The sequence below is a fragment of the Oncorhynchus nerka genome, linkage group LG10 (assembly GCF_034236695.1).
Source record: "Oncorhynchus nerka isolate Pitt River linkage group LG10, Oner_Uvic_2.0, whole genome shotgun sequence".
Classification (NCBI taxonomy): Eukaryota; Metazoa; Chordata; class Actinopteri; order Salmoniformes; family Salmonidae; genus Oncorhynchus; species Oncorhynchus nerka.
Genome location: NC_088405.1, coordinates 94,979,062 through 95,003,846, shown reverse-complemented (window position 1 = coordinate 95,003,846; position 24,785 = coordinate 94,979,062). Strand labels below are relative to the sequence as shown.

Sequence of the window (24,785 nt, the reverse complement as noted above, 5' to 3'; positions counted from 1 at the left end):
ATCAAGACAGTGAGCTAAAGATGGAAGATAATAAACTGAAGCAGAGAAAGAAAAAAAAAATCACAAGGTAGAACCACAACCAAGAGAAGGAGAAAAGAGGAGAGAAGAGGAGAGAAGAGAAGAGAAGGAGAAAAGAGGAGAGAAGGAGAGAAGAGAAGAAAAGGAGAGAAGAGAAGAAAAGGAGAGAAGAGAAGAAAAGGAGAGAAGAGAAGAAAAGGAGAGAAGAGAAGAAAAGGAGAGAAGAGAAGAGAAGGAGAGAAGAGAAGAGGAGAGAAGAGAAGAAAAGGAGAGAAGAGAAGAAAAGGAGAGAAGAGAAGAAAAGGAGAGAAGAGAAGAAAAGGAGAGAAGAGAAGAGAAGGAGAGGAGAGAAGAGAAGAGGAGAGAAGAGAGAAGAAAAGGAGAGAAGGAGAGAAGAGAGAAGAGAAGGAGAGAAGAGAAGAAAAGGAGAGGAGAGAAGAGAGAAGAAAAGGAGAGAAGAGAGAAGAGAAGGAGAGAAGGAGAGAAGAGAATAGGAGAGAATGGAAATAACCTCAATGGGCTCAAAGGGTGAGAACAGAGCGATTAGAAGGAGGTGGCTTAGGGGAGCGAGCTGGTTGGCTAACGGTTACTAACGGTTACTACAGTTCATCTGTGCCTCTGACTAGGTTCAGTGCAGGACCCTGCTTGCACTGTCAAAAGCCAATCCTTCATGTCTCTTCTTTGAAATGTTGCTTAATCCTGGCTATAGACAGAGAAAACATCAGCAGAATGCCAATCCTACTGTACGGCGTGCCACTTTTCAGAAATGTTACTTAACGTTTACTACTAGAAATGTTGCTAAACCCTACATATTACCCAGAATACTTTTCAACAAACAGAGCAAACAGACAGTAAAAAGGGGAGAAAAAACCCCAGGGAATTCAACATTTTGATATGAAGGCAGCATAAACTCTGACAGTGCAGACCTATGTGAGTCCTGCTACAAGGCCTCTGCAAGCTGACTGGAGTTGGGGAGAGAGAGGAGAGGGAGGAGGAATCGCTCTGCCAGGTCACTGAATGAAAACAACTAGCCTGTTTGTATTACAGCAGGGGCTGATGTCAGTAGGAGGGGACGTGTGTGTGTGTGTGTGTGTGTGTGTGTGTGTGTGTGTCTATGCAAGTAAGGAATCATTGGCACCGGCTCCCTAAAACCCCAGAGGCCACGTCAAAACAGTCCTGGCTGGTGAGATCAGAGACACTGCTCAATGCATCGCTCTCTGTGGTGACCAGCGCACTGCCAAGCACAAGGGGCTGAGGAGGGGGACCAAGCACCAGGGGGTGAGGAGGGGGACCAAGCACCAGGGGTGAGGACTCCTCACCAGGGAGTGAGGAGGGGGACCAAGCACCAGGGGGTGAGGAGGGGGACCAAGCACCAGGGGGTGAGGAGGGGGACCAAGCACCAGGGGGTGAGGAGGGGGACCAAGCACCAGGGGGTGAGGAGGGGGACCAAGCACCAGGGGGTGAGGAGGGGGACCAAGCACCAGGGGGTGAGGAGGAGGACCAAGCACCAGGGGGTGAGGAGGAGGACCAAGCACCAGGGGGTGAGGAGGAGGACCAAGCACCAGGGGGTGAGGAGGGGGACCAAGCACCAGGGGATGAGGAGGAGGACCAAGCACCAGGGGATGAGGAGGAGGACCAAGCACCAGGGGGATGAGGAGGAGGACCAAGCACCAGGGGGATGAGGAGGAGGACCAAGCACCAGGGGGTGAGAGGAGGACCAAGCACCAGGGGATGAGGAGGAGGACCAAGCACCAGGGGATGAGGAGGAGGACCAAGCACCAGGGGAGGAGGCTAGAGGAGGACCAAGCACCAGGGGGTGAGGAGGAGGACCAAGCACCAGGGGGTGAGGAGGGGGACCAAGCACCAGGGGGTGAGGACGGGGACCAAGCACCAGGGGGTGAGGAGGCTAGAGGAGGACCAAGCACCAGGGGTGAGGAGGCTAGAGGAGGACCAAGCACCAGGGGGTGAGGAGGCGGACCAAGCACCAGGGGGTGAGGAGGAGAACCAAGCACCAGGGGGTGAGGAGGCTAGAGGAGGACCAAGCACCAGGGGGTGAGAGGAGGACCAAGCACCAGGGGGTGAGGAGGCTAGAGGAGGACCAAGCACCAGGGGGATGAGGAGGAGGAGGACCAAGCACCAGGGGGTGAGGAGGCGGACCAAGCACCAGGGGGTGAGGAGGGGACCAAGCACCAGGGGTGAGGAGGAGGACCAAGCACCAGGGGGTGAGGAGGAGGACCAAGCACCAGGGGGTGAGGAGGAGGACCAAGCACCAGGGGTGAGGAGGAGGACCAAGCACCAGGGGGTGAGAGGAGGACCAAGCACCAGGGGTGAGGAGGCTAGAGGAGGACCAAGCACCAGGGGTGAGGAGGCTAGAGGAGGACCAAGCACCAGGGGTGAGGAGGGGGACCAAACACCAGGGGGTGAGGAGGGGGACCAAGCACCAGGGGGTGAGGAGGGGACCAAGCACCAGGGGTGAGGAGGGGGACCAAGCACCAGGGGGTGAGGAGGGTGACCAAGCACCAGGGAGTGAGGAGGGGGACCAAGCACCAGGGGGTGAGGAGGGGGACCAAGCACCAGGGGGTGAGGAGGGGGACCAAGCACCAGGGGGTGAGGAGGCTAGAGGAGGACCAAGCACCAGGGGATGAGGAGGCTAGAGGAGGTAAAGCACCAGGGGATGAGGAGGCTAGAGGAGGACCAAGCACCAGGGGATGAGGAGGCTAGAGGAGGACCAAGCACCAGGGGGTGAGGAGGCTAGAGGAGGACCAAGCACCAGGGGGTGAGGAGGCTAGGGGGGGCCATTAGGAAGCAGGCTGCGTGTGCATCATGTCTTACATTGATGACGGAGTCCTTGAACTTGATGTGGAGCCTGTAGTTAGAGATGGCGATGACGGCGTCGTCGGCTCGGCCCAGGTACTCCACCCCTTCCCCCTGAAGAGCTGGGAACGGCACCTGGAGGGGACGCAAACGTCATTACAAAAGGTTAAGACTACAACAACGCAACGTTAAAAAGACAACACCAGATCAACGTTGTGATAAGGACAAACAGGAGAAAAAAAATACAAAAATACAAAATTAAAAAATAAATAAAATCAGGAAACAAAAACGCCAACACAACATTAAAACACTGCAGTGTCCTCTGTCTGTCCTCGTCTCCGTCTGTCTGTCCTCTCTCCTAGTGTCCTCTCTCCTAGTGTACTCTCTCCTAGTGTCCTCTCTCCTAGTGTCCTCTCTCCTAGTGTCCTCTCTCCTAGTGTCCTCTCTCCTAGTGTCCTCTCTCCTAGTGTCCTCTCTCCTAGTGTCCTAGTGTCCTCTCTCCTAGTGTCCTCTCTCCTAGTGTCCTCTCTCCTAGTGTCCTCTCTCCTAGTGTCCTCTCTCCTAGTGTACTCTCTCCTAGTGTACTCTCTCCTAGTGTACTCTCTCCTAGTGTCCTCTCTCCTAGTGTCCTCTCTCCTAGTGTCCTCTCTCCTAGTGTACTCTGTCAGGGGTGAACAGCCACACACACATCAAACCAGAACAAAATAAAATAGAGACCAGTGGACAACCGATCTCTTACAGAAACACACTCGTCTCCAACAGGAATCAAGCAACATTAAAATACAGTACAATGACACGCCCAGTGTGTTTCCAGGGCTGTTTCTGGAGGACCTGTTATGATCTAAGATGGATTTAGTCTTCTGAAGAGAGACCACAAACTGCGCTGCTTAGCTATATACACTTACAGCTATATACACTTACATATACAACCTTACAGCTTGACTGGACAATGGTTACCATGGAGCTCTGCTTTGGTTAAAAACAGCATAGAAATAGAATGACTAGATTATATTTCTAATGGTAAAGAGGACCACATGGATAAGAGAGGGGAGAGAGTGTGAGAGGGGAGAGTGAGAGGGGAGAGAGAGAGTGAGGGGAGAGAGAGCGAGCGAGGGAGGAGGGAGAGAGAGCGAGAGAGCGAGAGAACGAGAGAGATCCCTAGGGATGTAATACCCCACTACAAACAGAAAGCCTCTACCCAGTGGCCAGACACTACGCCGCTCCCTGGCTGGCGTACCCTTCCAGAACTGTGCACTAGGAGGTTGGAACATGGGGACAGTTGGTGGAAAATAAAAAGAGTGCTTGCGGCAGTCCCAATTAGCACATAGCCGTACTAGCATAAAACGACCTCTGTGAGAGAGGATAGCACGCGGGGTTGGTCTTTGAGCCTGACTGAGCAGGCCGACAGGCTAAACAGGATAGCAGGGAAGTTGAAGGGTGTGTGTCTGTCTGTCTGTCTGTCTGTGTGTGTGTGTGTGTGTGTCTGTGTGTCTGTGTGATGGCTCTCAAACCTTCTATTAACATTCCAGCTATGTGGCCATTGTATTAGTCCCCTAGACCCAGCCCTCAGCCCAGATTCCCCAGAGATTCATCCTAAACCGTAACCTATTCCCCCATTAAGGGCTCTGGTCAAAAGTAGTGCACTATTTAGGGAATATGGTGCGAATCGAGACTCGAGGGAGGGACCAGAACCACGCATTAAGATAATTGGTTACCGTCACGATATAATAGAACACATTCTTCATTTCCTTCAGAAGCAGCCATTTAGCTGCTTATAAACCCAACCAGGTGGAGAGGGATCGGGGGGGGGGGGACTGAACAAGGGAAGTGGAGAGGGATCGGGGGGGACTGGGGGGGACTGACTGAACAAGGGAAGTGGAGAGGGATCGGGGTGGGGGGGACTGAACAAGGGAAGTGGAGAGGGATCGGGGTGGGGGACTGAACAAGGGAAGTGGAGAGGGATCGGGGGTGGGGGGGGACTGAACAAGGGAAGTGGACTGTGCCCAAACTCCAAATTGATGGCTCACGTCGTCTAAAAACAGGATTTCCCCAGACCCTGTTTTAATGGGTTCTTTACCACCCTGTTTCAGCTCTACATTCAAATATCCAACTCATCATCAAAAAAACATGGATTATTCGTTTCAGCTGTGTAGTGCTAGGTCAAAAAACTACCCTAGTGTTGGTGGGGGGACAGAGTTAGAGAAACCCTGTTCTAAAACAGGAAACCCATTAAGAACGTCTTACTTCCCCCAAAAAAAAATATTAGCTTGAACTCTTCCCTCAAGTCAACATTTAGTCATTTTACTGAGAATGATTTAATAGTGACGGTGACAAATTATGCCTCTGTTCGTGTTTTTATTAAAGTGGAGAGAGGCGTCAGCTGAGGAACATCTGTGAGGTGTGAGGGAGGTTTTACAGAGTGACGTCTAAATGACATCACGGGTAGAGGTCACATCTTAGAGGTCACATCTTAGAGGTCACATCTTCCTCCGGCTGGAACAAAGCTCTGGTCTTGTTCGCCGGTGTCACTATTAGGTCTGGAAAGCAAAGTGGGAGACGCTTTATTACTGTGTGTGTTTCAGTGTGTGCTTCAGTGTGTGTGTGTGTGTGTGTTTCAGTGTGTGTGTGTGTGTGTGTTTCAGTGTGTGTGTGTGTGTGTGTGTGTGTGTGTGTCAGTGTGTGTGTTTCAGTGTGTGTGTGTGTGTGTGTGTTTCAGTGTGTGTGTGTGTGTGTGTGTGTGTTTTCAGTGTGTGTGTGTCAGTGTGTGTGTGTGTGTGTCAGTGTGTGTGTGTGTGTGTGTCAGTGTGTGTGTGTGTGAGTGTGTGTGTGTGTGTGAATTGAAGAACATCTCTAACCAATACTTATATATATATATATATATATATATACTTATAAGTATTTGTGACGCCGTGCGCCGGGACCTTCTTGACGAGGGAAACGTGGTTTATTGTTGTTATGCTGTGAGAATTCATTAGAAGAGAGAGAGACTCTACAACACCTCAATTATAATGATTCTATTTTACACACACGCATCAAAACACTGTTAATGTTGTTGCCTAGAGACACACAATACCGCATTGCCTCATTACAGCCAGAATGTGCCGAGTCAATCCTACTTTTATTTAGAGTTTGAAAATACACAGCACGCAGGGGAGATGTCTGAAGAGCAGGTACACTTGAGACAACATCATTAGCCAACGCAGGGCTGGGAAAGCTGTAGCCTAAGAGTGTACAGTACAGAAACCGACTGAGCAGCAGGAGCACGTGACTGGGCCTGGGGACAAGATAAATACTACGTGTGTCTGCACTGGAGAAGAGAAAGAAAAAAAACACTGTTATTTCATAATCTATTTATTCGGATTCTCACAAGCTCCCGTTCTCTCTGATGAAATGAATGATCGGAGAAATGGGTCACAGGAAGGAGAGATGATGTCACCCCCCTCCCCATTTATTTTTGCAGGCTTCGGATTGAATAGAGGCCGTGATGGCGTTAAAAGCCCCAGTGGAATCAAAAACGTGATATTACTGTGTATTATGTATTTTATATACAGTGTTACTGTGTATTATATACAGTGTTACTGTGTATTATGTATTTTATATACAGTGTTACTGTGTATTATGTATTTTATATACAGTGTTACTGTGTATCATGTATTTTATATACAGTGTTACTGTGTATCATGTATTTTATATACAGTGTTACTGTGTATCATTTATTTTATATACAGTGCGTTCAGATCGTACTTTTTCCACATTTTTTTTACGTTACATTTTTAGTCTAAAAAGGATTACATCGTCCGCCCCCCGCCCCCCCTCGTCAATCTACACAGACTGCATAATGACAAATGTAAAAAAAAAAAAGTTTTTAATTTTTAGCTATTTTTTTTATTTAATCACATAGGTATTCAGACCCTTTTCCTTTTCTTTGTTGAATCACCTTCGGTAGGAATTACAGCCTTGAGTCTTCTTGAATATGACGCTACAAGCTTGGCACACCTGTATTTGGGGAGTTTCTCAGCAGACCTGCACAGCTGTTTTCAGGTCTGTTTTCAGCTCACTCCAGATATGTTCAATGTGGTTTAAGACTGGGCTCTGGCTGGGTCACTCAAGGAAATTCAGAGACAAGTCACGAAGCCACTCCTACATCGTCTTGGCTGTGTGCTTAGGGTCGTTGTCCTGTTGGAAGGTAAAACCGTTGCCCTGTCTGAGGTCCTGAGCAGGTTTTCATCAAGGATCTCTCTCATTTGCTCCGTTCATCTTTCCCTCAATCCTGACAAACATCCCCACATAATGATGATGCCACCACCACCATGCTTCACTGTAGGGATGGTGACAGGTTTCCCACAGATGTGCCACTTGGCATTCAGGCCAAAAAGTTCAATGTTCGTTTCGTCAGACCAGAGAATCTCGTTTCTCATGATCTGAGAGACTTTAGGTGCCTTTTGGCAAACATCAAGCTGGCTGTCATGTGCCTTTTACTGAGGAGTGGCTTCTGTCTGGCCACTCTACCATAAAGGCCTGATAGGTGGAGTGCTGCATAGATGGTTGTCCTTCTGGAAGGTTCTCCCATCTCCACAGAGCAACTCTGGAGCTCTGTCAGAGTGACCATCGGGTTCTTGGTCATCTCCCTGACCAAGGCCCTTCTCCCCCGAATGCTCAGTTTGGTCGGGCAGCCAGCTCAAGGAAGAGTCTTGGTGGTTTCAAACTTCTTCCATTTAAGAATGATGGAGACCACTGTGTTCTTGGGGACCTTCAATGCTGCAGAATTTTTTTGGTATCCTTCCCCAGATCTGTGCTTCGACACATTTCTGTCTCGGACCTCTACGGACAATTCCTTCGGCCTCATGGCTTGGTTTTTGCTCTGACATGCACTGTCAACTGTGGGGCCTAATATAGACAGGTGTGTTGCCTTTCCAAATCATTTCCAATCAATTGAATTTACCACAGGAGTCCAATCATCATCTCAAGGGTGATCAATGAAAACAAGATGCAACTGAGCTCAATTTTGAGTGTCAGAGCAAACGGTCTGAATAATTATGTAAATAAAATATGTTTGTTTTTAATTTTTAATACATTTGCAAACATTTCTTAAAATCTGGTTTTATTTCGTCATTATGGGATATCATCTGTGGATTGATGAGGATTTTTCATTGAATTAATCCATTTTAGAATAAGGCTGTTACGTAATAAAATGTGGAAAAAGTCAAGGGGTCTGAATACTTTCCAAATGTGACAATACTGTCGCTGAGTCTAGACAGGGGGGGTGTCTAATTAGCTTGCAGTAAGCCCCAGTTAATGGGGCTGTAGAATCGGTTTGCAAATTACAGCCGGCAATCCTACTCCTCTGCCTGTGCCTTTAAAGACATCAGTTGGCAGTGTGGTACTATCATGGGAATGACTGTCTGAAATGGTACAGAGACAAAGAGAGAGGGAAAGAGGGGGGGGGCAAGAGACGAGGAGGACAGAGGGAGTGATAAGCGAGAGAGGGAGCGACTAAACCGATGCCTAAAAAGGAGGGAGGTTGACTTGAATAAAACAAAACGGGTACGAGGATCCTCTTGTGGAACAGCTGTGGGGAGGCAGACACACTTGGAACAGCTGTGGGGAGGCAGACACACTTGGAACAGCTGTGGGGAGGCAGACACACTTGGAACAGCTGTGGGGAGGCAGACACACTTGGAACAGCTGTGGGGAGACAGACACACACTTGGAACAGCTGTGGGGAGGCAGACACACACTTGGAACAGCTGTGGGGAGGCAGACACACACTTGGAACAGCTGTGGGGAGGCAGACACACACTTGGAACAGCTGTGGGGAGACAGACACACACTTGGAACAGCTGTGGGGAGACATACACACACTTGGAACAGCTGTGGGGAGGCAGACACACACTTGGAACAGCTGTGGGGAGGCAGACACACACTTGGAACAGCTGTGGGGAGGCAGACACACTTGGAACAGCTGTGGGGAGACAGACACACTTGGAACAGCTGTGGGGAGACAGACACACTTGGAACAGCTGTGGGGAGACAGACACACTTGGAACAGCTGTGGGGAGACAGACACACTTGGAACAGCTGTGGGGAGACAGACACACTTGGAACAGCTGTGGGGAGACAGACACACACTTGGAACAGCTGTGGGGAGACAGACACACACTTGGAACAGCTGTGGGGAGGCAGACACACACTTGGAACAGCTGTGGGGAGGCAGACACACTTGGAACAGCGCGTGGCAGACACACACTTGGAACAGCGCGTGGCAGACGGACCCAAACGGCTCATAAAAACCACTTCATCAGGAAGTCTATTTGTCACCCTCTCAGTCGGTCTCCCTGTGTCTGCCTATCTACAGGCAATATTGGATGACACACGGTCACACATCCAATTTCTCAACCAATCACAGAGCAGTTAAGACAGCCCCACAGCACCACAGAGCAGTTAAGACAGTCCCACAGAGCAGTTAAGACAGTCCCACAGAGCAGTTAAGACAGTCCCACAGCACCACAGAGCAGTTAAGACAGTCCCACAGCACCACAGAGCAGTTAAGACAGTCCCACAGCACCACGGAGCAGTTAGACAGTCCCACAGAGCAGTTAGACAGTCCCACAGCACCACAGAGCAGTTAAGACAGTCCCACAGAGCAGTTAAGCCAGTCCCACAGCACCACGGAGCAGTTAAGCCAGTCCCACAGCACCACAGAGCAGTTAAGACAGTCCCACAGCACCACAGAACAGTTAGACAGTCCCACAGCACCACAGAACAGTTAGACAGTCCCACAGCACCACAGAACAGTTAGCCAGTCCCACAGCACCACAGAACAGTTAGACAGTCCCACAGCACCACAGAGCAGTTAAGACAGTCCCACAGCACCACAGAACAGTTAGACAGTCCCACAGCACCACAGAGCAGTTAAGACAGTCCCACAGCACCACAGAACAGTTAGACAGTCCCACAGCACCACAGAACAGTTAGACAGTCCCACAGCACCACAGAACAGTTAGACAGTCCCACAGCACCACAGAGCAGTAAAAGTATTAATCCATTCTATAGCTGGACGCTCCTTGTCTATTAGAAGCTACAGTGCATCACTCTGAGTAGATTGCAGCAGGTTGGAAGGGAATGCCATACCCCTAGAGAACATGCATTTTTCATGGGCTACAGCTCCAACAAGAGAGGTTTGTGCTGCCATGCAGGAGCCAATCAAAGACAGGATCAAAGTCAGCAAGACAGGCGAGAGCCCGGAGACTTCCTTTAACCAGACAATAGGCAAAGTCCCAAATTGGCACCCTATTTCCTATGTAGTGCACTAGTTTTGACCAGGGCCCATAGAAAGTAGTGCACTACATTTGGGAATAGGGTACATTGGGATGCAGAGGCCTTTCCAATCCTCTCAGATCTCCACTAGTAACTAGTGGCTAGGGTGAGGGTTGTTTCTGCTCAGGGCCGAGGCGGGGAGGCCTCTAGAAGAAACACTTTTAAAAAAATCACAATTTATTTATCCTATGCGCCAAATACAACCAGTGTAGTAGATTTTACAGCGAAAAGATTGCTTACAAACTTTTCCCAACAATGCAGAATTTAAAATATAAAAATAGTAACTAACCTTTACCTTTATTTAACTAGGCAAGTCAGTTAAGAACAAATTCTTGTTTATAATGATGGCCTAGGAACAGTGGGTTAACTGTCTTGTTCAGGTGCAGCATGACAGGTTTTTACCTCGTTCAGCTCGGGGATTCGTTCTAGCAACCTTTCGGTTACTAGCCCAAAACTCTAACCACTAGGCTACCTGCCGCCCCATAAAATACCACACACAAGAATGGAGTTATAAACAGGAAGTACCAAATCACTGTGGAGCTATATACAGGAAGTACCAGATCAATGTGGAGCTATATACAGGGAGTACCAGTACCAGATCACTGTGGAGCTATATACAGGAAGTACCAGATCAATGTGGAGCTATATACAGGAAGTACCAGATCAATGTGGAGCTATATACAGGAAGTACCAGATCAATGTGGAGCTATATACAGGAAGTACCAGATCAATGTGGAGCTATATACAGGAAGTACCAGATCAATGTGGAGCTATATACAGGAAGTACCAGATCAATGTGGAGCTATATAGAGGGAGTACCAATGAGCAGAGGTACTTGAGTTAGATACCGTATGTATATAAAACCAGGACAAAGTGACTAGGCATCCAGACAGATCAGAGTCACATAAAGAATAAAGACCGGTCATTAACAGAGAAATGACAGAATAAATAACTGGGACTTTTACAGTGAGCGAGCAGCTTGAGAACACTTCAAATTATACAGTACCGTGCTTTTTATGACGGTCGGTAATGCTGCGTGTTATGACACCATCGAAGAAGAGTGATTGTTTAATTCTACGGCATTCTATACAAAAAAATATACAAAAAAAAAAAGAGACTCAGAAGTAGTCAAAAGAGGTCATATCATTTCAAGGTGAAACAAGAGAGCATCATTAAAATGCTGATGGATTAAAATGCTTCTTTTTTCTTTCTCATATCATATGTGACATGAATAATAACATGTTAGAATGTGTTGTTTTTTTTAAAAACACTCTAGAATGGACGAGGTTCCCTGAGGCTGACCTAACAATTGAGAACAATCAAATGATGCACACATTTAAAAAATTTAAAAAAGTAGGAGGAGTCTCTTGATAGCAATAATGACATGAATGACTTGATTACAGTGCCTCTGTAGGTCCCTGTAAGGAAATGAACATCTAGGGAGAAAACCAGATCTGGTTGACTGGAGATTGCTCAGCAGAAAGAAGTATTAAAAGTCTAATGTCTGTCTGTTGTGGAAGGAGTACCAGAAGTAAAGGACTCCCAAGGTGGTCGCTAGGAAACCACCACTCCCCGATCTTCTTACAGTATAGGATCCCACAAAAATAATTTAAAAAATATGCCTGAATGAAATATCAGGTTTTAGTAAAACACAAAATTGTATAAAATAAGTGAATCAAATATAGTAAAAATATATCAGACAGCATAAGACAACGGGGCGGCAGGGTAGCCTAGTGGTTAGAGCGTTGGACTAGTAACTGGAAGGTTGCAAGTTCAAACCCCCGAGCTGACAAGGTACAAATTTGTCGTTCTGCCCCTGAACAAGGCAGTTAACCCACTGTTCCTAGGCCATCATTGAAAATAAGAATTTGTTCTTAACTGACTTAAATAAAGGTTCAATTTAAAAAAAACAAGCATAAAAAGTTCACATTTTTATATTTCTACATTATGGCAAGCCATTTTTTATCGATAGCAAATCATTTCTAGTTAACAATTCAAGTATTTTACTATGATTGTTTAAAAAAATAATTTAAAAAATTGGTCAAAAATAAGAAAAAAATTCTCAGCAATGAGCCATTTCACAACAATTTTGTTAAGGACTGTCCGATAGTGGTCTCAGTAGGAAAGGGGAAAACTGAAAACCAGCCATTATTGGCAAAGAGGTCGAGAACTCTTTGTTATTGGTCTAGTAACTAATTCACCGGCTGGTGATGTCACCAGACAGGCCAAAATTCCAACACACCAAAAACAGGCTGAAATTTCAGGCAGTCATTCAGCTCTTGCACTAAAAGGGGATGTCATCATTTTCACAGTATTTTTCCAGAGAGATACACAGTACAAGTCAAAAGTTTTTTTATTTTTTTGCTATTTTTGCTATTTTCTACATTATAGAATAATAGTGAAGACATCAAAACTATGAAATAACACATATGGAATCATGTAGAAAAAAACCCTTGAATGAGTAGGTGAACCCCAAACTTTTGACTGGTACTGTATATGAATAAATCAATTGTTTTATTGCACTAGTCATTTAAGGATGTTTTTCTACTCCCTGTATATAGACTTTTCTATTGTGTTATTGACGGTACGTTTGTTTATCCCACGTGTAACTCTGTGTTGTTGTTTGTGTTGCACTGCTTTGCTTTATCTTGGCCAGGTCGCAGTTGTACATGACAACTTGTTCTCAACTGGCCTCCCTGGTTAAATAAAAGGTGAAATAAATGTGCCGTTTGAAGGAAGTTTAAGGACATTTTTAAGAGCCAATGCTAATAGCGCAATGACGAAGTCTACTGGAACAACTAGCATGCACAGTCATTGCGCTTAACACGAGCAATGCTAGAAGCTTAAATTGGAAAAATCTCACATTATCCAACAAATGATTTACATGCACACAATTACGTGATTGTGGATAGTGAGATTAATATAATAGTTTGATTTAAAAAGAATGTTGACATTCTTTGCAAAAAGAACGATTTCCCTAATAAATCCTGTTTTACATGAACACATCTGACCTGATGGCACTCTGATAAAACGCAAATCAAAACAACAAAAAAACATTCCACCACAGCGACCATGTTATTGTTGGGAAGCATATTTTGATTCTGAGTTCAGACAAAAACTACTCCTCCATTCAGTTGTTTCCGAACTCACTTCACTCGCGCATAAAGAGGGAGGCTCTCGGCTGGTTCCCGGCGCAGGTCAAATACACCGCTGGAACGCCGATTAAAGGTGTTTATGTGTCCTAATAATTCAAAAAGTAAAAAATAAAATAAAAATCGGCGTATACTTAAATTCGATTTTTGACCTTACTCTGACTCAGATAAGCAGAGTAAAGGTGTTCACATGACTATTGTATAATCTGCCTACTGCCATAAATCAGTTAAATATTATTAGTGTGGATTTCTTTTTTAAATTTTATAAACGTACTCATTGTGTGTTTTGAAGCCGTGTTAGGCAGCATCCAATTACCTGTTACCTATTTCAAAAGGTAAATCTGTGGTCAGGACCAGGATGGATGACAGCAATATATACAGTGGGGCAAAAAAAGTATTTAGTCAGCCACCCAATTGTGCAAGAAATTTTGTTTCTGGTGTCCTTTGACAGCTCTTTGGTCTTGGCCATAGTGGAGTTTGGAGTGTGACTGTTTGAGGTTGTGGACAGGTGTCTTTTATACTGATAACAAGTTCAAACAGGTGCCATTAATACAAGTACCGAGTAGAGGACAGAGGAGTCTCTTAAAGAAGAAGTTACAGGTCTGTGAGAGCCAGAAATCTTGCTTGTTTGTAGGTGACCAAATACTTATTTTCCACCATAATTTGCAAATAAATTCATTAAAAATCCTACAATGTGATTTTCTGGATTTTTTTTCTCTCATTTTGTCTGTCATAGTTGAAGTGTACCTGTGATGAAAATTACAGGCCTCTCTCATCTTTTTAAGTGGGAGAACTTGCACAATTGGTGGCTGACTAAATACTTTTTTGCCCCACTGTATATTTTACATCAATTCCCATTATTAAAGTGGCCCAACCCTCCTTTTACCATCTTCATATAAATGTTCCTGAGTGGCCCAGCGGTCTAAAGGCACTGCATCTCAGTGCTAGAGGCGTCACTACAGACACCCTGGTTCGAATCCAGGCCGTATCACACAACCGGCCGTGATTGGGAGTCCCACAGGGCGGTTGTCCGGGTTTGACCGGGTTAGGCCGTCATTATAAATAAGAATTTGTTTCCTAACTGACTTGCCTTGTTTATAAAATGGTTAAATAAAATAAAAAATAAAACATTTTATAAATGTTGGATTTGATCCTCTACTCTACCCTATCCCTGGTCTGCAGGTAGTCTAGTGGTTAGAGCATTGGGCCAGTAACCAAAAGGTTGTTGGATCGAATCACCAGAGCAAAGCAGTTAAACCCCTGTTCCCCGGGTTGCCGAAGACGTGGATAGCGATTAAGGCAGCCCTCTGCACCGCTCTTGATTCAGAGGGGTTGGCTTAAATGCAGAAGACACATTTCAGTTGGATAACTGACTAGGTATCCCCCCTTTCCTGATTACGTGTTGAGCCCAGACACCTTTTTCCTGCAGTACCAACTTAACAATAGTAGCCTCGCTTCCAGTTCTCCAGGGAGTTACTCTACAATGCGGTCTACTAATTTCAAACAGGATTACAGATGAGCTCATAGACTTGGCCCACTGCCACCGCAGCTAGCCGTCTCTCACCCAGCCAGACCCAGCCATGTCACGGCCACCTGCCTAGCCTAATCCACACCCGGTCTAATTGACTGAGTTCTAAAAGCCCTTTCTCCTGCGTGGTAACCCTGGGTAACTGTGGATCACTGCTCTGAGGATGAGGTTAGATGATTTCCATTTACGTTGCCAATCTGGTTGAACATTTTCTTGAATTTGACCTGATTAGAATTGTTCTGGTTAATTAAAAAAAAAATATATATATATATTTTTATAATAATAATAATAATAATAAATAAATAAAATATACACACAAAAATAAAAATAAATAAAAAAAGATCGGCATCGGTAGGGGCTCTTGAGTGGCTCAGTGGGCTAAGGCACTCCATCTCAGTGCTAGAGGAGTCACTACAGACACCCTGGTTCGAATCCAGGCTGTATCACACCCAGCTGTGATTGGGAGTCCCATAGGGCGACGCCCAGTGTCTGGCCAGGGTGTAGGCCGACATTGTAAATAAATAAAAATTGTTCTTAACTGACTTGCCTTGTTAAATAAATAAAATGTAAAAAACATTTGTGAGTTGTAAGTATGAAGACCACACACACACACACACACACACACACACACACACACACACTCTAGAACAAGCATGAATACTGAGAACTGAGAACAGTGTTAGTTAGTGTACTTACAACCCTTCCCTATAGGACTTGGTATTTCAGAACCTACAGTATGAGCTAGCGGAGTTTCTACAGAACAACAGCCTCATCTCACGCACAGCAGATTCCCATAGAGAGAAATAACTTACTGTAGAGATGAGAACAATCCTAGTGTGTGGGCTTTGTCTACTCTACCTGGTGTGTGTGTTCCAAGCCACCCACCTGCAGGTTGTCGTCCTCACTGACCAGCTCCTTCGGGGGGAACAGGTCCTTGGCTTGGATGTACTCCAGACTGGGTGGTCCCTCTTCACCCTGGAAGACAAGCAGGTGACACGTCAGCACACATTCCCATAGTAACAAAAACAGTACAGCACCACTTTACCAGGTCAAAACAGAACAGCACCACTTTACCAGGTCAAAACAGTACAGCACCACTTTACCAGGTCAAAACAGTACAGCACCACTTTACCAGATCAAACACAGCACCACTTTACCAGGTCAAAACAGTACAGCACCACTTTACCAGGTCAAAACAGTACAGCACCACTTTACCAGGTCAAAACAGTACAGCACCACTTTACCAGGTCAAAACAGTACAGCACCACAGATCAAACACAGCACCACTTTACCAGGTCAAACAGTACAGCACCACTTTACCAGGTCAAAACAGTACAGCACCACTTTACCAGGTCAAAACAGTACAGCACCACTTTACCAGGTCAAAACAGTACAGCACCACTTTACCAGGTCAAAACAGTACAGCACCACTTTACCAGGTCAAAACAGTACAGCACCACTTTACCAGATCAAAAAACAGTACAGCACCACTTTACCAGATCAAAAAACAGTACAGCACCACTTTACCAGATCAAAAAACAGTACAGCACCACTTTACCAGATCAAAAAACAGTACAGCACCACTTTACCAGATCAAAAAACAGCACCACTTTACCAGGTCAAAACAGCACCACTTTACCAGGTCAAAACAGCACCACTTTACCAGATCAAAACAGCACCACTTTACCAGGTCAAAACAGCACCACTTTACCAGGTCAAAACAGCACCACTTTACCAGGTCAAAACAGCACCACTTTACCAGGTCAAAACAGCACCACTTTACCAGATCAAAACAGCACCACTTTACCAGGTCAAAACAGCACCACTTTACCAGATCAAAACAGCACCACTTTACCAGGTCAAAACAGCACCACTTTACCAGATCAAAACAGCACCACTTTACCAGGTCAAAACAGCACCACTTTACCAGGTCAAAACAGCACCACTTTACCAGATCAAAACAGCACCACTTTACCAGGTCAAAACAGCACCACTTTACCAGATCAAAACAGCACCACTTTACCAGATCAAAACAGCACCACTTTACCAGGTCAAAACAGCACCACTTTACCAGATCAAAACAGCACCACTTTACCAGATCAAAACAGCACCACTTTACCAGATCAAAACAGCACCACTTTACCAGGTCAAAACAGCACCACTTTACCAGGTCAAAACAGCACCACTTTACCAGATCAAAACAGCACCACTTTACCAGGTCAAAACAGCACCACTTTACCAGATCAAAACAGCACCACTTTACCAGGTCAAAACAGCACCACTTTACCAGGTCAAAACAGCACCACTTTACCAGATCAAAACAGCACCACTTTACCAGGTCAAAACAGCACCACTTTACCAGATCAAAACAGCGCCACTTTACCAGATCAAAACAGAAAGCACTAGAACAGAGGCTTCAATCAAAACCGTCGCTCACTCAGGAAAAGGTCAATAAAGCCCCCCCCCCCCAACTAACTCCCCTCACAGGAGTCTCTATCCAGAGCCTACGCCAGCAAGCATCTGTATGGTAATCTGCCATCTCAGCGGAGGAAGCGCGTCCACAGGCGTCATGTAGCAGATGAAACATTGACAGTGATCGACCTCGGATAATAAATTAGGTGAAAGACCTCCGCATCAGATGGACTCCCAAGTCCCAAATGGGACCCTGTTCCCTTTTTGGTGCACTACTTTAGACCAGGTCCCATAGAAAGTAGTGCACTAAAGAGGTAGTAGGGGACCATTTGCGATGCAATGTGGTAGTGGTGGAGGGTGAATTGGCAGACAACAGGAGGAGAGATGTGGTGTGGGTGCAGGCCAGGCAATATCTTTCAAGCCCATATATGACCCCTCAAAATATAATGTCTTCCCTGTTCTGGGTCATAGAAGATAATAATAATATATATTATAGAATTACAGGAAGGGTTATTGTTCGGTTACGAAATTTGGCAATAAAGCACCAATATCTTTTCCCTCAGTTTACAACAGGCTTCGGGAACTGTGTTACGGTCGAATGTCAAACATTTACTCAGCACAGTGCCAGCAATCTTTGACGCAGGGTGATACACAGGCTTCAGCAAACAGAGGAATGAAGGACGGGATTGGTCACTGCTGGGCTACGGTCAGTACACCACCAACACACCCAGCAGGTCACCTAACAGGGAAGCTGGTACCACCAACACACCCAGCAGGTAACCTAACAGGGAAGCTGGTACCACCAACACACCCAGCAGGTCACCTAACAGGGAAGCTGGTACCACCAACACACCCAGCAGGTCACCTAACAGGGAAGCTGGTACCCCAAACACATCCAGCAGGTCACCTAACAGGGAAGCTGGTACCACCAACACACCCAGCAGGTCACCTAACAGGGAAGCTGGTACCACCTAACAGGGAAGCTGGTCTAGCCCTTCACCTAACAGGGAAGCTGGTACCACCTAACAGGGAAGCTGGTCTAGCCCTTCACCTAACGGGGAAGCTGGTACCACCTAACAGGGAAGCTGGTACCACCAAACGGGGAAGCTGGTACCCCCTAACAGGGAAGCTGGTACCCCCTAACGGGGAAGCTGGTACCCCCTAACAGGGAAGCTGGTACCACCTAACAGGGAAGCTGGTCTAGCCCTTCACCTAACGGGGAAGCTGGTACCACCTAACAGGGAAGCTGGTCTAGCCCTTCATCAATGAAGATGTTAGCGCATGAGAAGAATGAGGATCGTGATCCTCAAGTTCTTCATAACAAATTATTTTTTATTTTATTTTTTACAACAAAAAAAACAAAGAAGGTTAGCATTTGTTTTTCTAAAAAAGGTGACTAGGGGTGTAGCTACGCGAAGAAAAAAAAACAATGGCATTGAACTATATTTTACTATCAATTTCCATCAATTGGATTACCCCTCCTCGTCTATCTAGTCATTTTACAAATCATTCAGGTTTGGTAGATTATACTGTTGCATGCAAACACTTCCTGGTCCTGGGCCATTGGTTGTTGGTTGCCGTGGTTACAATGTATCACTGATTAAAACGTTTACCTGAACACTCTCGTAAAAAGGTCTGAGAGGGGGGGGGATCCGCGAGAGCAAACCAGTTTGCTACAGTGACAGATAATAGATCATCATGCAAATATGATGAGATGCAACGTTCAATTATTGGAAAATATCAGACTCTATTTAACGCCATCGTCGGTTCTTTCTGAGGGCTAAAAAAAAAAAAATCAGGGGACTTGTCTCTGAAAATCCACAGAGGGAAAAACTGTGGGAGCAGCAGGAGGATATAATCCTCTCGTCATTAATCTCTCCCTCCTCCCTCTATTCCAGCTGTCTCAGGTGCCCGCCTACCTCCATCCATCTATCCACCTCTGCCTCGGCTCAGACACACTGGGGACGAGACGAGAGGACCCTCTGTACAGTCTGCACCACAGCCAGACCAGACACATCAACACGAGGATCTTTACTCATTGTGCTGCATGGTGATTCATATCAGACAAGAATCAAAATGGCAGTACAGTCATTGTGCTTCGTCACCTGATACGTGCCCACGAAGCCTACATTATTGTCAGCCGTGTGAAAGTGACAAGCCCCCCCCCCAGATGTTTTTTCATGCAGGCGTCCTCTCTTGGCTTTGGGTTACAGATGGTACAGGGATGTGGGGTGATGGTACAGAGATGTGGGGTGATGGTTCAGAGATGTGGGGTGATGGTACAGAGATGTGGGGTGATGGTACAGAGAGGTGGGGTGATGGTACAGAGAGGTGGGGTGATGGTACAGAGATGTGAGGTGATGGTACAGAGATGTGGGGTGATGGGTCAGAGATGTGGGGTGATGGTACAGAGATGTGGGGTGATGGGTCAGAGATGTGGCGTGATGGGTCAGAGATGTGGGGTGATGGGTCAGAGATGTGGCGTGATGGGTCAGAGATGTGGGGTGATGGTACAGAGATGTGGGGTGATGGGTCAGAGATGTGGGGTGATGGTACGGGGTGATGGTACAGAGATGTGGGGTGATGGGTCAGAGATGTGAGGTGATGGTACAGAGATGTGAGGTGATGGTACAGAGATGTAGGGTGATGGTACAGAGATGTGGGGTGATGGTACGGGGTGATGGGTCAGAGATGTGGGGTGAGGGTACAGAGATGTGAGGTGATGGTACAGAGATGTGAGGTGATGGTACAGAGAAGTGAGGTGATGGTACAGAGATGTGAGGTGATGGTACAGAGATGTGAGGTGATGGTACAGAGATGTGGGGTGATGGTACGGGGTGATGGTACAGAGATGTGGGGTGATGGGTCAGAGATGTGGGGTGATGGGTCAGAGATGTGGGGTGATGGGTCAGAGAGGTGGGGTGATGGGTCAGAGATGTGGGGTGATGGGTCAGAGATGTGGGGTGATGGGTCAGAGAGGTGGGGTGATGGGTCAGAGATGTGGGGTGATGGGTCAGAGATGTGAGGTGATGGGTCAGGGATGTGGGGTGATGGGTCAGAGAGGTGGGGTGATGGTACGGGGTGATGGGTCAGAGATGTGGGGTGATGGGTCAGAGATGTGGGGTGATGGGTCAGAGATGTGAGGTGATGGGTCAGGGATGTGGGGTGATGGGTCAGAGATGTGGGGTGATGGTACGGGGTGATGGTACAGAGATGTGGGGTGATGGGACAGAGAGGTGAGGTGATGGGTCAGAGAGGTGGGGTGATGGGTCAGAGAGGTGAGGTGATGGGTCAGAGATGTGGGGTGATGGTACGGGGTGATGGTACAGAGATGTGGGGTGATGGGTCAGAGAGGTGAGGTGATGGGTCAGAGAGGTGGGGTGATGGGTCAGAGAGGTGGGGTGATGGGTCAGAGAGGTGAGGTGATGGGTCAGGGATGTGGGGTGATGGTACAGAGATGTGGGGTGATGGGTCAGAGATGTGGGGTGATGGGTCAGAGATGTGGGGTGATGGGTCAGAGAGGTGGGGTGATGGTACGGGGTGATGGTACAGAGAGGTGAGGTGATGGGTCAGGGATGTGGGGTGGTGGTACGGGGTGATGGGTCAGAGAGGTGAGGTGATGGGTCAGGGATGTGGGGTGATGGTACAGAGATGTGGGGTGATGGTACGGGGTGATGGGTCAGAGAGGTGAGGTGATGGGTCAGGGATGTGGGGTGATGGTACAGAGATGTGGGGTGATGGTACGGGGTGATGGGTCAGAGAGGTGGGGTAATGGTACAGAGATGTGAGGTGATGGTACAGAGATGTGGGGTGATGGTTCAGAGATGTGGGGTGATGGGTCAGAGAGGTGGGGTGATGGTACAGAGATGTGGGGTGATGGTACGGGGTGATGGGTCAGAGAGGTGGGGTGATGGTACAGAGATGTGGGGTGATGGTACGGGGTGATGGGTCAGAGAGGTGGGGTGGTGGTACAGAGATGTGGGGTGATGGTACGGGGTGATGGTACAGAGATGTGGGGTGATGGTACGGGGTGATGGGTCAGAGATGTGAGGTGATGGGTCAGAGAGGTGGGGTGATGGGTCAGAGAGGTGGGGTGATGGGTCAGAGAGGTGGGGTGATGGGTCAGAGAGGTGGGGTGATGGTACGGGGTGATGGGTCAGAGAGGTGGGGTGATGGTACGGGGTGATGGGTCAGAGAGGTAAGGTGATGGGTCAGAGAGGTGGGGTGATGGTACAGAGATGTGGGGTGATGGTACGGGGTGATGGGTCAGAGATGTGAGGTGATGGGTCAGAGAGGTGGGGTGATGGTACGGGGTGATGGGTCAGAGAGATGGGGTGATGGGTCAGAGAGGTGGGGTGATGGTACGGGGTGATGGGTCAGAGATGTGAGGTGATGGGTCAGAGAGGTGGGGTGATGGGTCAGAGAGGTGGGGTGATGGGTCAGAGAGGTGGGGTGATGGTACGGGGTGATGGGTCAGAGAGGTGAGGTGATGGGTCAGAGAGGTGAGGTGATGGTACAGAGATGTGGGGTGATGGTACGGGGTGATGGGTCAGAGAGGTGGGGTGATGGTACAGAGAGGTGGGGTGATGGGTCAGAGAGGTGGGGTGATGGGTCAGAGATGTGGGGTGATGGTACGGGGTGATGGGTCAGAGAGGTGGGGTGCAGCAGATGAAGTGTGGCCATTATGTTAAACTGGAATGCTGACATACAGTACAAGTCTAAACAAATCAAAACAGATTTTATAGTTGTGATTATTCAAAGTAGCCACCCTTTGCCTTGACAGCTTTGCACACACTTGGCATTCTCTCAACCAGCTTCATGAGGTAGTCACCTGGAAGCATTCTCTCTACCACTCACTACACGGAGAAGTGCCAGACCAGAGCTATAAATTACTGTATAAGGAATGGCTACACAGCACCCTCTCACAGAGATGTAATGCCAGGCTCAAGGAGGGGGTATGAACCAGCCAACACGGACAAAACACAGGCAGGAAGGGGATAATACAGCAGTCTAGCTGTTCATTTCTTATCTTCTTCCTGCACAACTCACTCTGTGGTGGATGAGTTGGCCACGTTTAGTAGCTGGACGTAGTGACGTAGGATTCCTGCTCTGCTCAGCACTCCCCTTGTCAGTCTTCCCAGCATACAGTGTACTTTCGCGGGTAAATGGGCCAGCAAGCAGCGGCTGGCGCGGGCTCCCGTCCCATTAATACTGCACTATAAACTCATAACAGAGCCGCGCCTCGATCAGACCCGACAGGGTCATTGCATCAATGCTACATAATACAATTCTGCAGTCCCCTCTTTTTTCATTACGTAATCCAACATGTTTAGTGTGCATTTAAAAAAATTGGGAAAAAGGCGCGTCATTCGCATAGGCTACCACAGTGAGGGAAACGCTACCACAGTGAGGGAAACGCTACCACAGAGAGGGAAACGCTACCACAGTGAGGGAAACGCTACCACAGTGAGGGAAACGCTACCACAGTGAGGGAAACGCTACCACAGAGAGGGAAACGCTACCACAGAGAGCCAAACGCTACCACAGAGAGCGAAACGCTACCACAGAGTGGGAAACGCTACCACAGAGAGCCAAACGCTACCACAGAGAGGGAAACGCTACCACAGAGAGGGAAACGCTACCACAGAGAGGGAAACGCTACCACAGAGAGGGAAACGCTACCACAGAGAGGGAAACGCTACCACAGAGAGGGAAACGCTACCACAGAGAGCCAAACGCTACCACAGAGAGCGAAACGCTACCACAGAGAGGGAAACGCTACCACAGAGAGGGAAACGCTACCACAGAGATGGAAACGCTACCACAGAGAGGGAAACGCTACCACAGAGAGCCAAACGCTACCACAGAGAGCAAAACGCTACCACAGAGAGCAAAACGCTACCACAGAGAGGGAAACGCTACCACAGAGAGCGAAACGCTACCACAGAGAGCGAAACGCTACCACAGAGAGGGAAACGCTACCACAGAGAGCGAAACGCTACCACAGAGAGCGAAACGCTACCACAGAGAGGGAAACGCTACCACAGAGAGGGAAACGCTACCACAGAGAGCCAAACGCTACCACAGAGAGCCAAACGCTACCACAGAGAGCCAAACGCTACCACAGAGATGGAAACGCTACCACAGTGAGCCAAACGCTACCACAGAGAGCCAAACGCTACCACAGAGAGCCAAACGCTACCACAGAGAGCCAAACGCTACCACAGAGAGCGAAACGCTACCACAGAGAGCCAAACGCTACCACAGAGAGGGAAACGCTACACAGAGAGCGAAACGCTACCACAGAGAGCGCTACCACAGAGAGGGAAACGCTACCACAGAGAGCCACAGAGAGCCAAACGCTACCACAGAGAGGGAAACGCTACCACAGAGAGGAAACGCTACCACAGAGAGCGAAACGCTACCACAGAGAGGGAAACGCTACCACAGAGAGCTACCACAGAGAGGGAAACGCTACCACAGAGAGCCAAACGCTACCACAGAGAGGGAAACGCTACCACAGAGAGGGAAACGCTACCACAGAGAGGGAAACGCTACCACAGAGAGGGAAACGCTACCACAGAGAGCGAAACGCTACCACAGAGAGGGAAACGCTACCACAGAGAGGGAAACGCTACCACAGAGAGGGAAACGCTACCACAGAGAGCCAAACGCTACCACAGAGAGGAAACGCTACCACAGAGAGGAAACGCTACCACAGAGAGCTACCACAGAGAGGGAAACGCTACCACAGAGAGCGAAACGCTACCACAGAGAGCGAAACGCTACCACAGAGAGCGCTACCACAGAGAGCTACCACAAAAACGCTACCACAGAGAGCCAAACGCTACCACAGAGAACCAAACGCTACCACAGAGAGGGAAATGCTACCACAGAGAAGGAAACGCTACCACAGAGAGGGAAACGCTACCACAGAGAGCGAAACGCTACCACAGAGAGCGAAACGCTACCACAGTGAGCCAAACGCTACCACAGAGAGCGAAACGCTACCACAGAGAGCGAAACGCTACCACAGAGGGAAACGCTACCACAGAGAGCCAAACGCTACCACAGAGAACCAAACGCTACCACAGAGAGCCAAACGCTACCACAGAGAGGAAACGCTACCACAGAGAGGAAACCCACAGAGAGGAAACGCTACAGAGAGGGAAACGCTACCACAGAGAGGGAAACGCTACCACAGAGAGCGAAACGCTACCACAGAGAGCGAAACGCTACCACAGTGAGCCAAACGCTACCACAGAGAGCCAAACGCTACCACAGAGAGCGAAACGCTACCACAGTGAGGGAAACGCTACCACAGAGAGCCAAACGCTACCACAGAGAGCCAAACGCTACCACAGAGAGCGAAACGCTACCACAGAGAGGGAAACGCTACCACAGAGAGGGAAACGCTACCACAGAGAGGGAAACGCTACCACAGAGAGCGAAACGCTACCACAGTGAGGGAAACGCTACCACAGAGAGGGAAACGCGAAACGCTACCACAGTGAGGGAAACGCTACCACAGTGAGGGAAACGCT

General features: G+C 47.9%; 1 protein-coding gene across 5 annotated transcripts in view; it reads right to left on the bottom strand.

Annotated features, from left to right (window-relative positions):
- The window catches only part of mtmr4 (myotubularin related protein 4), a 127,467-nt gene that overhangs the window by 58,773 nt on the left and 43,909 nt on the right, over positions 1 to 24,785 (bottom strand). For all 5 annotated transcript variants that reach the window (XM_065023961.1, XM_065023960.1, XM_065023963.1 and 2 more), the window contains exons 3-4: positions 15,715 to 15,804; positions 2,851 to 2,967 (exon numbers count right to left, since the gene is read on the bottom strand). In XM_065023961.1, coding sequence (XP_064880033.1) covers positions 2,851 to 2,967; positions 15,715 to 15,804 — 207 coding nt within the window. The remainder of the gene's footprint in view (positions 1 to 2,850; positions 2,968 to 15,714; positions 15,805 to 24,785) is intronic.